Source organism: Panicum hallii, chromosome 3 (assembly GCF_002211085.1).
Source record: "Panicum hallii strain FIL2 chromosome 3, PHallii_v3.1, whole genome shotgun sequence".
NCBI classification, from domain to species: Eukaryota; Viridiplantae; Streptophyta; class Magnoliopsida; order Poales; family Poaceae; genus Panicum; species Panicum hallii.
Genome location: NC_038044.1, coordinates 849,497 through 866,358, shown reverse-complemented (window position 1 = coordinate 866,358; position 16,862 = coordinate 849,497). Strand labels below are relative to the sequence as shown.

General features: G+C 45.5%; 4 protein-coding genes across 5 annotated transcripts; 3 read left to right on the top strand and 1 right to left on the bottom strand.

The window, feature by feature from the left end:
- The first annotated feature begins 2,177 nt into the window (after window positions 1–2,177).
- Window positions 2,178–3,627, top strand: LOC112887749 (NDR1/HIN1-like protein 13). The gene has a single exon (XM_025954009.1). The coding sequence runs from the start codon at window positions 2,438–2,440 to the stop codon at window positions 3,296–3,298; it is 861 nt and encodes a 286-aa protein (XP_025809794.1). The 5' UTR covers window positions 2,178–2,437; the 3' UTR covers window positions 3,299–3,627.
- Window positions 3,628–3,765: 138 nt separating this feature from the next.
- Window positions 3,766–6,439, bottom strand: LOC112887748. The gene is made up of 6 exons (XM_025954008.1): window positions 6,220–6,439; window positions 5,311–5,507; window positions 5,146–5,226; window positions 4,591–4,824; window positions 4,401–4,478; window positions 3,766–4,321 (listed from the first exon to the last, which is right to left on the bottom strand). The coding sequence occupies exons 1-6, from the start codon at window positions 6,332–6,334 to the stop codon at window positions 4,019–4,021; spliced, it is 1,008 nt and encodes a 335-aa protein (XP_025809793.1). The 5' UTR covers window positions 6,335–6,439; the 3' UTR covers window positions 3,766–4,018.
- A 178-nt stretch (window positions 6,440–6,617) lies between these two features.
- LOC112887750 lies at window positions 6,618–7,870 on the top strand. Its single transcript, XM_025954012.1, has 3 exons — window positions 6,618–7,085; window positions 7,226–7,376; window positions 7,466–7,870. Exons 1-3 carry the CDS (start codon window positions 6,684–6,686, stop codon window positions 7,711–7,713), a joined length of 801 nt encoding a protein of 266 aa, XP_025809797.1. The 5' UTR covers window positions 6,618–6,683; the 3' UTR covers window positions 7,714–7,870.
- A 1,234-nt stretch (window positions 7,871–9,104) lies between these two features.
- On the top strand, window positions 9,105–16,437 carry LOC112887746 (protein enabled homolog). Of its 2 annotated transcripts, none has more exons than XM_025954007.1 (8): window positions 9,105–9,263; window positions 9,364–9,612; window positions 11,279–11,526; window positions 12,306–12,479; window positions 12,563–12,719; window positions 12,830–12,969; window positions 13,058–13,093; window positions 15,312–16,437. In XM_025954007.1, exons 2-8 carry the CDS (start codon window positions 9,453–9,455, stop codon window positions 16,176–16,178), a joined length of 1,782 nt encoding a protein of 593 aa, XP_025809792.1. In that variant the 5' UTR covers window positions 9,105–9,263; window positions 9,364–9,452; the 3' UTR covers window positions 16,179–16,437. The 2 variants fall into 2 exon arrangements, with proteins under 2 accessions (XP_025809792.1, XP_025809791.1); XM_025954006.1 differs by having other exon boundaries at window positions 9,107–9,263; window positions 9,406–9,612.
- Window positions 16,438–16,862: the final 425 nt, after the last annotated feature.

Genomic DNA, 16,862 nt, shown 5'->3' with positions numbered 1-16,862 from the left:
GGCTTTCTGGAAGCCTGGCACTCGAGATTTGACTGCAGGATGACGAATCTGCAGCAAAGATGTTAAGATGGGATAAAACCATAACCAAAACAAGAATTCTGAGTGCTTTGTTTTTTCTTGAACCCACACAAGATATTTTGCATAAAATAAGGAGGAAGAGAGGGTGAAAATCTATTCAAATAGAGTATCTATTAATCTCAAGTTTCAGTAACTGACCACTGTCGTCCGTAGCAAATAGATCAGCAAAAGCATCACACTTGGCTTCTAACCGGGCTTCGACCTCCCTAGTCAAAGTTCTCTGATAATCAGCCATGTCCTGCAATCCATACCAAAGCAGATGCTCTCAAAGCTCAGATGACCTTTTTTAACTCTTTGACAGGAAAAGGATAAAAGTAAAACTCATCATAATTAATAAGTAATGACAAAATATGTTCACATTTTGCAAGGTGCATATTGGAATCACATTCACCAAATCAAACAAGTCACCGCAGACATGGCTGGCTGCTCTTGTTGCACTTGGTAGAGATAATCGGCTGAATTCTGATGTGTCGCAACGGGTTTCTGATCTTCTGATTTCTGAACACCGTCGAATTCTACGCACGGCTGTAGGCTGCCTCAGAATTGCAACATTCTTTCAATTCGTTTCACATGCGGAATCTGACCTGAAGCTGGCATACCTGTCCAATCCTCTACATTCAGACTGAATACACAACTGAATATCTGGAAGGACTCGAAGTCTGGTGCCCTTTTGATAGGGAAGGTTTCATCCTTGGCTATGAATAGCTAGCTTTGTCCCTAAGCACGATGATTGATGCATGTCTCCGTTTGGACGTGCTTGCAGGTGGTATGTAGTGCAAAGATTTTATTGCTCTTTTTATTTAAACATTGTTACACACAGATTTCCGTATGATGGATGGATGGATGGAGCTCCAAAACTAAAAGGAGCGCACATGACATGCGAATTCGATACCCTTTTCTTTTGTGTCGGTGAAGTTTGCGACCAGTTCGTTCAATTCGTACAAACACGACAAGGTACATGAGCTGCTACGGCTGCTGGTGGTTTCTTTGATCGCGTTTGGTCAATTCAATTATATTGGCCTACTTTTCTTTTCTTTTGTGCTGGTGAAGTTTGTGACCGTTTCGTGCGGTACAAAACTTTAACATACAGCTCATAGATTATTAGCATCGATCCTGCACGGTTTAGCTAGGATGACACACAAGAGAACATCATGTCAAAACACAGCAGACTAACCTTCGATTATATATTGGAGCTGTACTGTATGGGCGAATTTCCTAAAAACTTGAACCTCGCATAGCCTTTTGTTCTACACAAATGAGTACAGTTATAATTTTGGGAGACTCCTGAGTTAATAAACTTGGCTCTAAAGTTAAAGTCCCGAATGAAAAGTACAGAGGTTTCAGGAAGAAAAGACAAAAGAAAAGGTACAGAGCCGGTCATGCTACAGAGAAGTTGCTTCCAAATGGACTCAACACAAGCATAGATGTGATGAAAGGGACATTGCCAACTTGATCACACTTGGATTCTTTCTTTTCCTTGATGAGCCCCACCAACTACTTCTGAAATAGTACCCTGATCGTCTTTGAATAGCACCCTAATAATCAGATGGTTTTGTATGATGTGTCGGCTGGAAAAGCTCCAGTATATCATAAGATGCTCTTTTCTCCCTCTGACTAGCTGGTTTTAGATGATTTTCTTTTACCCAGCAGGTCATGTTGCACCTTCTTTTTAAGAGTTTGAAGTTGAACAACAATATGGAATTCTTGCTAGATTGTTTATATGTGGATGTCACTTGCTGAATGGTGCTATCTTGTTAATTACAGACATCAATTCTGGATGCCCTGGTTTATCGAAGAATAAACTGATATAGCAGTAATACCGTGAAGGCTACAGGGCAGCAGTGTCTGCCATCTCATCTGGTGTGAATAGAAAAGATGCCTCCCAAATTGAAGGAAAGGTGCACGCGTCGACGACCAAAGAGGAAGGTGCAGAAAGTAGAGAGCAGGCATGTTTCACAATAGACAAATAAACAAAGCTCTAGCAGAATTGTTTTTTTCTCTGACTCTGCCTTCCTTCATCCTCGAGCCCCAAACTTTATTATCACGCAACAACTCCTGCATAAAAATAAAAATAAAATAATACCATGTCACCTGGTCTGGGCTCAAGGAGAAGCAGTGAAGTATGAAGAGCGTGAGATGACCGTTTCTTCTTCTTCATCCCACGCGCAAGCCGCAAGCTGCTCTCTTTTCATTTCTACGCGGCTTCGTCGCTCTCACGCACGCATACATAAACGCAGCCAACGTTCACTCCCGTGCTCTGTTCTCCATTTCGTCGCCTTGCCTGCTCAACAACTCTGCCTCCACCGGCTCAGTCAGCTCGCAACAACCCTGCAGCTTGCTTCACCATCACCCTCCCTCCATGGCCGACCGCGTCCACCCCGTGCCGGCGCCTCCGCCTCGACGACCCGATCAACCACCCGCCGACGCCGACGCCCCTGCCACCGGTACCGCCGGCGCGGCGGCCACGGAGACCACGCCGCTGCACCCGTCCTTCAACCGCCCGCCCTCGCCGCCGCCCGGCACCTACATCGTCCAGGTGCCCAAGGACCAGGTCCTCCGCGTCCCGCCCCCGGACCGCGCGCGCCGCTACAAGAAGCTCGCCGCGCGCCCGGCCCGGCGCCGCCTCCTCCGCCGCGCCTGCTGCTGCTCCTGCGCCGCGCTCCTCCTCCTGCTCCTCCTCGCCGCGGCCTTCGCCGGCGCCGCCTACCTCGTCTTCCGCCCCCGCGCGCCCACCTTCTCCGTCGCCTCCCTCTCCATCCGCGGCCTCGACGGCGCCCTCTCGTCGTCCGCGCTGTCCCCCGAGCTCGACGCCGCCGTGCGCGCGGACAACGGCGCGAACAGGAAGGTCGGCGTGGACTACCGCGGCGGCGGGAGCGTCACGGTCTCCTACGCCGGGCAGCGGCTCGCCGCGGGGCCGTGGCCCGCGTTCCGGCAGGCGCCGCGGAACGCGACGGTGTTCGCGGCGGCGATGAGGGGCCGGGGCGTGCGGCTGAGCGAGGAGCAGGCGAGGCGGCTCGCCGCGGAGCGGGCCGCGGGCGCCGTGCCGCTGGCGGTGGAGGCGAGGGTGCCCGTGCGGCTGCGCTTCGGGAAGGTGCTGCGGACGTGGACGGTGGACGTGAAGGTGCGGTGCGACGTGGCCGTGGACAGGCTGGACGGGGACGCGGCGGCGGTGAACAGGGGGTGCAGGGTCAGGGTCAGGCCGCTCTGGTGGTGGTGGTGATCGCCGGCGGCGGCGCTCGGGTCCACAACCACATGCATGGCGAGTGATGAAATGGTGCATTGAACACGGAGATTACTAGTAGCAGGTTGCCTGCGGAGCATTCTCTTCTAATTTCTAGAGAAAAAGGTGCAGATGTGTACAATATCTGGAGACTATGTGAGGGAAGGATGGCGTCAGTTATTCAGTACATATACAGAATGCTCAGCTCTATAGATAAGTTTTAAGTAAATTACTGGATCATTTTACCGTGGCATGGCTAATGACGAGGCCATTTGTCACCAATGCAAACAAGTCGTCATTTTTCTGGGGCGGCTGGTTGACTTTGTCAACTTCTCCATGCATTAGCAGGTACTGTAATTTAGCAGCACCGCCGGCTTGTCCTGATGTTTGATTTTCCTGTACTTGATCTGTTCGGATATGATATGTTCCCTTCCCAGCTATAGTCTACGTGGCATAGAGAAGCAACCTTTAATCCAAACGTAAAGATATTTTGCAACCGTCCTGCACTGCAGCTGTTCTTTCAATTGGGATTGCCAATCTAATCCTGTGTGCCTGTCACCAGAATACTAAGCTTAATTTAAGGTCCATCAGTGTCGTCTTTGTGTTTCTTCCAGCTAGCTAGTTGCATCAGCAAAGCAGAGTGCGTCAAGCAAGCAAGCCCTGGGAGGCAAGGGGTTCAGATGGGTCAGGCTCCTGCATATCATTCGTTAGACAGCATCATCACTTCTTCCTTCTTTTGGAAGTCCTGGTTGCCTGCGAAGCTCCTGCAGAAGACGCCTCTTGAGCAGCCTCAACCACCTCGGCTTTAGCGCTTCTAAGGGTCCTACTCCTAGGCACTGCCGTTGATGGGCCTGCGTTGTTATTTTCTTCCACCAGCTCGGCCTTCACTTGCTTGCGCCGCTTCCTTGATGAATGGTTAGCTGAAGGGGCTTCATCCTCACCAGGCTCATTCACACCATTGCCACCAGCTTCACCATCCTGGCAGGGCCATTCGGTACTGCAACCGGGACAAGCTCTTGAAGCCTGCATATGCAGATGAATTAGCAAGCCATATCTTAAAAATCAACAATGGTAACAGTGTCGACTAGAATTAGGTGGCTACCTTTCGTTGTGAAAATTTCTTCCTCAGACAGTACTCGTGAATTCTTACATTGCATTCCTCATTGGGACAACTTGATGCCTGTTGCAGAACAAAAACAATAGAAAAATAATCACAACTTTTGCAGGTCAGATGGTAAACTAAAAACAAGGCCAAGGCAACTGAAAATCATAAAATCATCACTTATGAGTACCTTTATACAAGCTTCGTTACAGACCACACATGATGGGATGTCGTTACCACGGAACCAGCTTCGGAGATCAAGAAACGATCTGGTGCCCAGACCAATCTTGCCTGTGGAGGTGTATGACAACCAACAGTCCCGTATCAATTCATCCAGAGTTTTCTCTTTCTGGGTCAGTGAGAAGTTCGTTATGGAACTAGGAAGACGAGATTGGCTATCCTGTGAACCGTCTACAATTATGACCTGGGAACAGAACAGTCAACAACTCATCACACCATATTGCAATCAAGATTAAGGCCTAACAATCAGTATATATTGTAGTGCTGCTATGCCATGCCATTTCAGTATTTCACAGAAAATACTAAAGGTACTACTGCTATCATTGATGACATGGCAACTGCAAAAAGTATATGAAACTATTATATGCTTAATTGCTTGTAAATTTGTAACCATTATGAGCTAAACCAAGCGCATGGCCATATACATGTTTATATAAGACAACCACGTGGTGAATAAATACATGAAAACCAACAAATCATGTTCCCAGAATACTGTACAACAAACCTGGTTGTCCAGCCGGACATTGAGAGCGTCAATACTGGTTATGCTCCCATCATTTCCAGCTTCCTGAACAATTGCTTCTAACTGCCACATGAATCATTAGTTACATCAATAATCAACAGCATATGTAATATCAGATTGAGCTATACAAAGCAAGCCAACACATACCAATCCCTTGTAGAATGCAATCTGAGGCACAGAATATTTTGTTCCAAGCTTTGATTCTTCGTCAGCAATGTTATTAACCACTCCGTAGTACACAATTCCATCATACTGGTTTATGCATGCTCGCAACTCAAACTGCAAATATGCGAGGTCCTTGTTGATCTTGAGAAGTGTATCATTGAACAGTTGTTGATGAGTTGCTGCAAGCCAGGATATGAAATAAGTGACTGGAGACTAGACAGTTGGCAGAATGAATTAGAAGCTTGCAACTCATAGGCTATATACTCTTCTATATCTGGTACTAGATGTATGATTCAGCCAAGTAACCAGCCAGGCATCAGTTGAACTGAAAATGATTACAATCCCACATGCGAAGGCTATTAGAGACAGCAAGCGGCGTGGTATAGGAATCGGTACCGGGGTCCCTGTCAGAGGCAGCAGCGAAGACTGCGTGGAAGTCGGGCTCGGCAAGGGGGCTGCGGGAGAGCAGCGCCTGCATCAGGGTGTGATGCGGCTGGCGCTAAGGCAAGGGTGCCATGCTCTGGCTGCTCCCCGCCGCTTGGAAGATAGCCTAGCACTAGCAGATGATTTCGAGAACTAAGAACCTAGAGAGTAACTTGAACCCCGCTGAATATATGCAGTGAAGGATGGGTTGGCCGTTGCGTACTCTGGAAGGAGAAGGGGGCGGAGTGGCTTGCACTGTAAGCTGCTGCTTGCCCCTGCACCCTGTTCAGCAGTAACAAAGGCCCCCATTTCCACGACTCTTTTACCCCACCCCAGGGCTCAGGCCACCCTTTCATCCACACATGGTGCTCCAGGGGGGCAGCCCCCTGGCCGCCTAACCGGGCATGGCGCAGGAGCATTTCGTCGAGCACTTGTCGGGCAATGACGCGTAAAGGGAAGATGGCTTACCGGGGTTCTTGCCGGAGAGGGCGGCGAAGACGGCGTGGAATTCGCGCTCGGAGAGGGGGCCGCGGGAGAGCAGCGCCTGCAGCAGGGTGTGGTGCCGCCACGACAGCGGCGCCATCGCGAGCTCCTGCTTGCTCCCGCTCTCGCTCGGGAACCGGGTGCTGCTAGGTTTCGCCCCGATTGGGGAACGAATTCCTCCGCCCGGGGATTGGGAGGATCAGACTAGAGGACGGAGGGAAATCGATTGATGTTTTGGGCTGGCAACTGCGGCTGCAACTGAATGGGCTGGGCTTCCTGGTCAGGTCTGGGCTCGCCTCGCCTCGGCTAGGTGTGTGCTCTTGGGCCGGCTTGGCTTGCTAGATATTTTGCCAGGCAGGCTCTCAGCCAATGATGGCCACACACGACGCGACGACTCGCAGCGGCGCGCGACCCACCCACCGAGCCAGCGATCCTTTGGCTTGCCTTCCATGGCGCTCGCGTCCACCACCATGCTGGCCGCGACGACTCTCCCGCGGCTCCTGCCCGGCTCTTCTTATCCCTACGCATCGCTCTACCTGCAGCCCCGTGGCAGCAGCTACTGCGGTAATGGTTGCGGGGCGCGCAACGCCGACCTCCGCTGCCGCCGCCGGCTCCTCACGGCGCGAGGCGAGCGCCCGCCTCCCGACGACGAGGACGAGCAAGATCAGCAGGATCCGTCGTCGGCACCTGCTGGGGGGTTCGACGCGGCGGTGGCGCTGTTCAACCGCGGCGAGTACCACGCGTGCCACGACGTGGTGGAGGAGCTCTGGTACGGCGCCGAGGATCCCGCGCGGACGCTCCTCCACGGCGTCCTCCAGTGCGCCGTCGGGTTCCACCACCTCTTCAACCAGGTCCTCGGTCCTACCCATCCATCGACCGATGAATTGTTGGATTTGGTGAACTGCATATGCATGCCAGCAATCGATCGATGGATTCTGAATTTGACGCCAACAATATATCCATTGCTCGATGGATCGGCCTGTTCGTGCAGAACCACCGCGGCGCGATGATGGAGCTCGGTGAGGGCCTCTGCAAGCTCCGCAAGCTCAACCTCGACGACGACGACCCCTTCTCCCGGTTCCGGGAAGAGGTCGCCGACGTGCTGCAGTTCCTCTACCGCACCCAAAAGGAGCTCGCCGCGTGTACGTGCAAACTTTCTTTCTCTCCGTTCTCGATCGAATGATAATCGATCAACACAGTCGAATCAGAATCCACTGTTCCATTGATTCAGGCACCGATTACCTTTGTTTAACCATGGATGGCTCGCCGAGCTCGTACCAGCTGCTCGGCAACTTCGCCGCCGGCCAGCAACTCTACCGGTTTGAAGCTGATGATACAGACAACGGCGCTTCTAGCATCATCTTTTCCGTATCTGACGATCGCACTGCACAGGAAGCTCATCATAGAGTGAAACTTCCGACATTACATGCCACGGAGCAAAATCTGACAGATCTTCAATGTGCCTACCAACATATATAGCTAGCTCATCAAGTTGCGTGTTTCAGCTGAGGTTCGGTCGAGTGCCGTGGCTGGACCATTTATCTACCAATGTATATATATGTAGCCTAGCACATCAATTTACGTTTTTCAATATGTGTTACCTATCTCACTGAGTTACGGTTTTGAACGAGATCTAGTTAAGTGGTTGAGCATTTACTTATAACAAAGTAGTTAATATAATAAGACCATTTCATTCAAAAGAATTATAAAACATTATTTTAATAAAAAATTGCTTTGGGGTCTTAAATTTGATCTAATTATAGTCAATCCAATAAAATATCTGCCCACATGTTACCTCAACAAGAAAAAAATAACTTATACCAATAAATTATTTTTAAAAATATAAAATACATTTAGCATTTCCTATCCTAAGTTTTACAATTACACGACACATGAATGTTTGGGTTTTTCTTTGCAGCTACAACTGCTCAGACCTATAACTGAACGCTTGGGCTGTACAGCTGCAGCCAGTCCAAGAATTTGAAGTGAACAGCCAAATAACATGCAATCTGGTGGCTTATTTCTAAACTCGCAACACAAGCATTTCTTCCCTAACGATCCATTTATCTTTGACTTTATAGATCCGATGGCAATTGTGGTAGAATATGCTTTTTTCTAAACTCATAGCATGTATGTTTCTTCAGTAGCAGTATTTTCTTCATAACTTTAACACTTATACGTCATTAAGCTAACACTAAGCAAGGATGCAGTCAGACAATATTTTTCTAATCTCAGCACACATATCTTTTTCTATAAGTTTTTCTTTGAATTTTGACATGATACTGACACAATAACAATCTCGCTATCGTGGGTCATGATATACGTATTTTTCTTTCATTACCATCCATTTGCTTTCTCAACGGCGGCGTCTGTGTCAGACCTGGTCCTATAGGACTGTGCATATCGTATAGACTTTCTAGATAGGGGATGAGGTATAGTCCACATCTTACACTTGTTGTAACTATTCGGGCACGAGTTGAACTAGTCGGAACAGAAGAAAACTACTTGAGTACTACTCGGCTGGAACTCATAAGCTAGTATCAGGTTAGGATTTTCCATGTAACCGTGTTCCCCAGATTATATAAGGGCGGACAGGGACCCCTGCAACCAGAACATGAGAGATAGCTCGTGGGTTATGCTCATCAGCATCTAAGACAATACAAACCACCACACAAGACGTAGGTATTACGCTCTCGGCGGTCCAAACCTATCTAAATTTTATGTTACATTCTACCGCATCAGGATATGCTCGGTACCGTAGCGTTGGAGGTTAAATACCGACACTGTATACCTCAGTTTTTTTACACCTACTATCCTAGTTGACGCACAAAATAAGCTGCATCAACATTCGCACAAAAAAGAAAGAAAGAAGAAAGAAAACCCCAGAAACACACGCCCAAGGGTAGGAGAAAGAAAGGGTGGAAAGCCACCGCAGCAAAACCAAACCCTCTCGGCTTCGCCCCCCTCCCCGCTCCCCTTCCCCTTCTCATCCGCGGCGGCACGCTCAAGCTCAGGGACTCGCTACCGAGGTATGCATCTCTAGCCCCCTAGAACTCCGAGCTCCAATCTCTCACCATAATCCCAAAATTTCTGATTTTCTGGGATTTTTTTCTGAATTTTTCGCGCAAGATTGGTTCGATCTTGCTTCACAAGGAGTACACATTTGTCTAGGTTTTTGGGGTTTCCGCGAGGGAGCTGAATTAGTTGGAGCCTTCGTGATGGCGGGCGCGAAGGCGAATGTAGACGCGGAAACGAGGGACGGCGGCGGCGGCGGCGGCGGCGCAGGTGGCGCGGGCGGCGGGGGAGTCGGTTCCTTCAGCGAGCAGAGGCTGGTCGAGAAGCTCAACAAGCTTAACAGCACAGCGGCGAGTATTCAGAGTATCCTTTTTTCCCTGGTTACTTTCCTGCACGCTCGCAAATTCCGAAGCCTAGGTGTTGCTGCCCGTTTCATATTCTTTTGATTAAGTAGCCCTAACTTGCAAATTGCAATGTCTATGAATAGAACTGCTCAGGGGATTTCATTGGGCATACTAAGTGTGCCTGTTCCGTGCAGTGCTTATTGTCTTGTTGTTAGTTTTCTGGTGCACATGGATAGAAGTTAAAAATACTCTTTGTGTATGAATTTATCGTATCTGTATGACAATGTGATTTATGGTTACTGTACTGTCAGACATTTTTCTTGATTTTAGTGTCTTTCTCAGGCAGTTTATTTGAGAAAAATAGTATTGTAAATGTAAATACATCATGGTAAAAGTTTTGGATATCTAATGAGCTTGATTTTTAGGTGTTTTTATCCTTGGATATAAAGGTGTAGAAATCAGGACTCCATGTATTTCACTAGGGGTGCAAATTGGTGACCCTTAGGTGCACCTCCAACCCTCTTTAGTTCAAATATTTGTACTACTTCTTCAAAATGGGATCTCATTTTGGAAAATTAGCACAAAAATTTGAACTAAAGAGGGTTGGAGGTGCACCTAATGGTCACTAATTTACACCCCTATGTTTCACTTCCATTAGCTAAAAGGTGACCTAGGCTACCATCATCTTGCTAATAGCACTATTACCATCATCTTACTGTCACTGCTACCCTTTTCTCTTTTACTTCATTGTCCCTTTTATTGCTGGCTCCTGTTTGGTTTCAGCTCTAGCCTACACCAACTTTCTGGTGACTAAAAGGCTTTGTTATCATTGTTGTTACTGCCAACGCCTGGTTACCATCTCTCTATAAATATGATTTTCATATCTTTCGAGGCCTTTCCCTTTGTGAAATGGAAATGATAACAGGAACTCCTAGGGCTCTACATTGCATATATTAATAATCACTGTCTCTTCAGGACATATGTTTCTGCTATCCTGTTCAGTTTGCCAATTAAGTGAGGAAAATAATTATATGACATATCCTTCAATAAGGAGCTAAATATTGGTGAGGTTGTTCTAAGTTTTTACTGCCAAACTAGCTTTCTCTGGTTGCTGTTATTTATGTACTAATATGATAGTAACTAGTAAGCCGTTTTTACTCTTGGTTCGCTGATTGAGCTTTATGGTATTCTGATCATAACCTTATGTTATCTATGCCATGTCCAAAATAAATTGTGGCAGCATATTATTGCACTGAAAATGTATTGTGAAAACTACTTCACCTTATATTATGGCTGTATATCTTCATTTTGAGCCAACTACCCAGTGAAATGAAGACACATCCTACACCCGTAACCCTCTATTGATTAAGCAAATTCTGTAAGGCATATGTTTGGAGTTTGAAGTAAAGTTGCAGTCTGCAGTATTAGCATGCTGCATGCCCTTCTTTATTGACCATAGAAAAAGAGAATCCTATGATTTCAATATTATTGTGCTGCTTCTTTGTGAGGAATTTCATGCCATATGTTGCATATGCCACTCCATATCTAAGCGAGGAACTGTGAGAGATACTGCATATGTTTTTATTTTGTCCTTTTTAATTAGAATTTTCCTTTTTTCCTATATAAGTTTGCATTTAGAGATTGTATTAGTAGTTCTTTTTTTGTATCCCTTAATTCTTATGCAGCACTTTCACAATGGTGCATTTTTCACCGCAAGAAGGCCAAAAGGGTTGTAGACACATGGGAAAGGCGGTTTAGTAGTGCAACAAAAGATAAGAAAGTATCATTCCTGTATCTATCGAATGATATCCTGCAAAATAGCAAACGCAAGGGAGGAGACTTTGTGAATGAGTTCTGGAGGGTTCTACCTAGATCACTGAAACATGTATATGAAAATGGGGGAGAAGATGGAAAGAAAGTGGTGGCAAGATTAGTAAGTTTCATCATTTTTCACTGTTACGTAATTAATTCTTCGCATTCCACCAGCTCCTTTTATTCTAGAGTTATCCGAGAGCATTGTCCAAGAATTCAGGAGGATCTAAATGTGTCAGTACCATTGGATTTACCGTCATTGGTTTAGTTGTTATAGAAAATTATTTGAGCCATATGCTATTGCTGCTCTATATTATTTAACTATCCTTATTACTCCCTTGGTACACTTATCTGGATTCCAGATAGCACTTTTGTTTGCTCTGGTGTATTTTGATGATGTGATCATAGTCACCTGCATCAGGGCATGGTGCATTATATTTTGGTTTATATAATCATGTATAGAGAAAATGTGAGCTAATGGTAATGCTACAGCTGCATCAGTTAGTAAAACAATTAGCCTTTTTGATACGCAGCTTTCCTGCGTGTTCGGGAAAAGCAGATAGCCTTCTTAGTTTCTAGCCTAATTTCTCTATTTCTAGGAGTGTTGGGTATAATGAGTACATTATTTCTCAAATGGGTGTCTTGCTTGGTATGTTGCTAGTCAGCTGCCAGAAACATCGATTCAGACTCTTACACTAGTATTATATGTATAAAATATTTGCATAGGGTTTGTGAGTCATAGTTTGCTTGGACCTTCATCAGTACTCTGTAAAGAAAGTTGCTATTCATAGCATGACTAGATTGATTATGGAATTACTTATGGTAAATTTAATCATTTACTTATCTTTTATTGCAAGTAAAAAAACTAAGTCTATCTTGCTATTTTTTTTGGAACTACAGATAGGAATTTGGGATGAACGTAAGGTTTTTGGGACCCGTATTGAAAGTCTGAAAGATGACATTCTTGGTGACAACCCTCCTATATTGGATAACAATGGGAATAGTTCAAATCCTAGCTCAAATCCCCCTTCAAATTCCAAAGTTTCACGGAAGGATTCTGGTACAATAGTAAAAGTAAGTTGCTTATTCTCCTGTGTGAATCTAACATATTGGATTGGATATTAGAGCACCTTCTTATTTGTTGGCTTTTACTGTAGAAACTTACTGTTGGTGGGATGCCTGAAAAGATTGTGACTGCATACCAATCGGTCCTTGATCAACATTTTGATGAAGACACAGCTTTAAACAAATGTAAGAGTACTGTTTGTGTTTTGGAGAGGATAAATAAAGATATAGACGATGCTAGCACCAATGGTAAGGATTTTTCTTGCTCATATTTAATGTTGTGAATATTTGCTGTTGAAGAAAGTTTGACAGCACTCTTATGTGCTCTGCTTTTTTTGTCCTGTATTTTTTTTCATAAGGTAATCAGCCAACATCGACATTGATTTCCGACCTTCAAGAACAAGAAATGACCCTAAAGCAGTGCATCGAACAACTCGAAAGTGTAGATACAGCGAGGATATCCCTGATCAATCAATTAAAACAAGCTCTCAGCGAACAGGTCTTGATGCTTTCATTATCTCTCCAATGTTCCATTTTAATTACATGCCTTGTGCTGTTCAGAACTTTATGTTTTTCCTATATGACAGGAGTCAAAGTCAGTGGTTCTTCGCAGTCAGTTGCAAGTAAGAGTTATTCTTTATCTTATTGCATGCTGTTGTCCTTTTCGTTTGTTGATATTTCCTTGCAAAATCATGTCCTAGGTCATTCTGTCCTATGATGCCTTTACTCTTAATACCCAATTAAATGGGGTTTATTAGGTCATAAATGCTGAGCATGTTCTAGATCTGCAAGTATTCTCATTATGATGCTTATATATCTTGTCCTGTCTATTCTTTTAATCTATTTTGGAGTTTCTGGACAATATTCTTTTATCTTGGTACTGGCTAAGATGCCCCATGATATGTTGCCATAAGTAGAATGTTTCATCTATCTTTGGCATCCTGTTGATGAATGCATCCACATGTTCAGGATGAATAGTGTGATAAAATAATTAGAAATAGAGGCAGGACATGCACAGATTCCTAGGGAGGCGCAAACATTATTAAACCAATTGAGGTTTGCTTGGTATGTGTTTGTTGCATGTATATGTCATCTATCATAATTCATAACGACTTGGTGCACCTTATGTTATAGACAGTATTTTGTGGTACTTTTTACATGCATTTGGGCTTGGACCATTCTGTGAATTCAGATGTTTTCTGTTTTGGTAGGTATGGGGAACCCGATTAACATCCATATCCATCAGAATCTTACCTATCCATCCATAGCCTTAATAGAGCGTCTATAAGTGGATATGTGCAGACCTACAAGTAGATAATATTATCCATTACCCCTGCATTGCAAGTGGACTCACCTGTGCAGTTGGTCTTGCCAGCTCCAAATTATCCCCCCAAGTTTCAGTTGAGCTATTAAAATTATGTTGTCCACACTAGGTTGAATTCCAATACTAAACTTTTGGTATTTAAGGCTTCATTCATTTTCTTCATGCCTATGGAATCTGCTTGTGCATTTAATTTCCCAATCTGTGCAAAGCAGATTCTTTATAGTATTAAATCACGCCCAACACATTTAATCGATCTCGTTAGAATTCTATGGTGTCAACGAGAGATGAGTATAGTGAAATTTTGCTCAATTTAATAGAGTGGGGAGTATTGAAGTTCTAATGATCTGTACAGGCATGGGTAGGGGAGGTAGGTATTATCCTCCTCATACCCTATATTCGAGTGAATTGGTAGATTGGTGGAAAGGATTCTACTGCAGAAGATAGCTATGGTGTGTTTGAGTGTGTTAGAAGACTTGGCCTTGTAATTCATTGGCGCGACTGGATAGCCGCGCCCCCAGCAGTGCTCAGCTACCAGACAGCCCCAGGGAGGCAGGGTTGAGAAGGCACTGGGAAAGGCAGATTGCTAATTCTTACTTGACTAATCTTTGGAGTCATTTACAGTACTGTTCCTGACTATGGTAATCTTTATCCAATGGCATCCCCATCGAGATTGATGGAAATTGTAGAAGATCAAATCACCACCCTGTCTAACTACTTACTGTATGTCTTCACATAGATCTTGAACACTCTTGCCTCTTTCTCCTTTTGTTTCATTTTTCAAGTCTGAGCCCTGAGGTTTCAAGAAACGCCACCCCCCCCCCAACCCACCTCCCTCCCTATTTTTTGTGGAGTGGACATATCAGAAAACGTGGTTTCAGTTTCACGTTAGCCAGCTCCCAATTCTAAATTCATGCAGGTCAGTTAAGAAAAAAAAAATCAAGACTTCATGAATTATTTGTTTGCTGAATGCACTTGGGATAGTGAGCAGTGAGCACATGTGTCAAGCCATCTAGTGTTCCTCTAGCGCAATTATGCGTCTTACCAACTCCTATTGCTACCTGGCTACCCCACAGGCTTAGTTAAATCCCACGGTTCACTTGAACTGCTTCCTGATTCATTTATATTTGTGAAAGAACCACATCTAGACTACTTCCCTAGCACCTTGATAGTCCCTGTGCATCACCTTCCATATAGGTCTGTGGTCTTGACATCCACCCAGTCTGGCTGTTGCATTCCTCTGTCTGATTGGGAATGAGCTGATAACAAAATGCCTGAGGTCTTATTTTGAAATAGAGATTTGTATCCCAAGGTTATGGAGTAATGCGCGTCTTGTTGCCTATCACTGCCTCAATTAACTTTCTTGCTGGAATTTATCTATGATGTCACAATTAACTTTCTTTAATATTGGTAATATCATTGTATATGATATTTGTATCTGTTCTGCAATTGTAATTAGGCTTTTTTTATGCATTATTAAAGTGATACCTTGCTAATCTTTGATCTCATTATCAAAACAGGTTGCTCGAGCAGAGGCTGAACGTGTCATTCAGCTTAGACAACAAATGGGTGGTGCCCTTGCCACTAGCGCGACACAATCTAGTCCTACTCCGCTCATGATTACTCCACCAGAGCAAACAGCTGGTATGGTGCAAGGTTCAGGAGTAAGGACAGCACCTCCACAGTCACAGCCACTGACTTCAGCAACCTCACTTCCCCCTACAGTCAGTACAGTGGGTGACGAGTCCAAGAGGTCAGCAGCAGCTATGGCAGATAAGCTTGCATCTTTGTCAGCACCTGTGCTGAGCTCCATTCTCTCATCTCTTGCCGCTGAGCAAGCTGCTTCCATAAATGGTGGATCGCCTTCTGGAGAATTCTCTGGAGGACCACCAGGCTTCCAGATTGAAAAGAGGCCTAGGCTTGAGAAGCAGGCCGGTGATATGGGTGCTCCCTTTTTTGGGCAGGCGCCACAGGTGCAACAACAGATTGGAGCAGTGCCTACTACTCTTGGAGGCACGCAACCACCAACGCCAGTTCCATTTCCACCACCTCCACCGCCATTGCCATCTCTATTGCCACCGCTTCTACAACAATTTGGTCAAAATACTGGAGGAATGATCGGAATGGGAGGACCTTTCGGGATGATGGCAGGCTCTATGCCACCTCCACCTCCTTTGTCCAACATTCTGCCGGCAGGTTTCCCGGGACCAAGTGGGCCACCTCCTCCACCTCCACTTCCACCCGCTCAGAGCCAGCCCCAGCAGCAGCAGCAGTCTACTCAGGCACCACAGCAATCACCGACATCAACTGGATTCTTTCTATCATCAGGCATGAGCTTCTTTCCTCCGGTGCAGGTGCAGCAATCTCCATCTGCCCAACGACAGTGATTTAACGGTGGCATAGCATTCATCGGGCTATAAAGGCAGCACCTTGTGCTAACTTTGTACATTAAAAAAATAATCTCTGAGTATCGAGCTTATATGTGACTGGTCCTGCAAGCGAAGCAGGACCAATGGTCACGGATTAGAAAGATTTGTAGAATAGGCATGCGGCTTTTGTGATGTATAACTTAGTTGTTCCTTTTGGTCCGAGGAGTTGTTTGACTCTTCATGGTCATATGTAGTAGTTAGACTTCGCCTTTTCCTTTGCATTGATCTTCTGAGGCAAAAGAAACCGACGTTGGCATTGATGCTTAAGAATTGCCCACTGTTAGAACAGGTTTAGGGCTGAAACATCTGTAGAACTTACTGGTCATAGTCCCATAGATATGACGTGAACTGCAAATATTTGCGATGACGTTGTTTTAATTTAACTATTATTATTATTATTATTGTTATTATTTTTAGATCATAACCTCCTTTTTGGGTGCATAATCATGGCTCTCTTATCACTTGCTCTCAGACGAGGGCTAGTTTGGAGCAAGGAACAGTGATTTAGATGAGTTGAAATGAACAGGACAGGATTTGGGGAAAAGAGTCGGTGCCTGTATGGTCAAGTTTGTTGGGGCAGAGATCCCGCGTGGGGTCATGTGTTGATGCAGTAAGCTATGTACGCATACCCATGACGGCCAA

What these genes read in the sequence shown, in the direction of transcription:
- LOC112887746 (XM_025954007.1), top strand. Translation starts at nt 9,453, where the DNA reads ATGGCGGGCGCGAAGGCGAATGTAGACGCGGAAACGAGGGACGGCGGC. An exon ending in ATTCTGGTACAATAGTAAAA is followed by an intron (nt 12,480 to 12,562) that starts GTAAGTTGCTTA and finishes CTTTTACTGTAG; the next exon opens with AAACTTACTGTTGGTGGGAT. An exon ending in AACAAGCTCTCAGCGAACAG is followed by an intron (nt 12,970 to 13,057) that starts GTCTTGATGCTT and finishes CCTATATGACAG; the next exon opens with GAGTCAAAGTCAGTGGTTCT.
- LOC112887750 (XM_025954012.1), top strand. Translation starts at nt 6,684, where the DNA reads ATGGCGCTCGCGTCCACCACCATGCTGGCCGCGACGACTCTCCCGCGG. An exon ending in TCCACCACCTCTTCAACCAG is followed by an intron (nt 7,086 to 7,225) that starts GTCCTCGGTCCT and finishes CTGTTCGTGCAG; the next exon opens with AACCACCGCGGCGCGATGAT. An exon ending in CCAAAAGGAGCTCGCCGCGT is followed by an intron (nt 7,377 to 7,465) that starts GTACGTGCAAAC and finishes CCATTGATTCAG; the next exon opens with GCACCGATTACCTTTGTTTA.
- LOC112887748 (XM_025954008.1), bottom strand. Translation starts at nt 6,334, where the DNA reads ATGGCGCCGCTGTCGTGGCGGCACCACACCCTGCTGCAGGCGCTGCTC. An exon ending in TTGCATTCTACAAGGGATTG is followed by an intron (nt 5,227 to 5,310) that starts GTATGTGTTGGC and finishes TTCATGTGGCAG; the next exon opens with TTAGAAGCAATTGTTCAGGA. An exon ending in AGAAATTTTCACAACGAAAG is followed by an intron (nt 4,322 to 4,400) that starts GTAGCCACCTAA and finishes CTGCATATGCAG; the next exon opens with GCTTCAAGAGCTTGTCCCGG.
- LOC112887749 (XM_025954009.1), top strand. Translation starts at nt 2,438, where the DNA reads ATGGCCGACCGCGTCCACCCCGTGCCGGCGCCTCCGCCTCGACGACCC.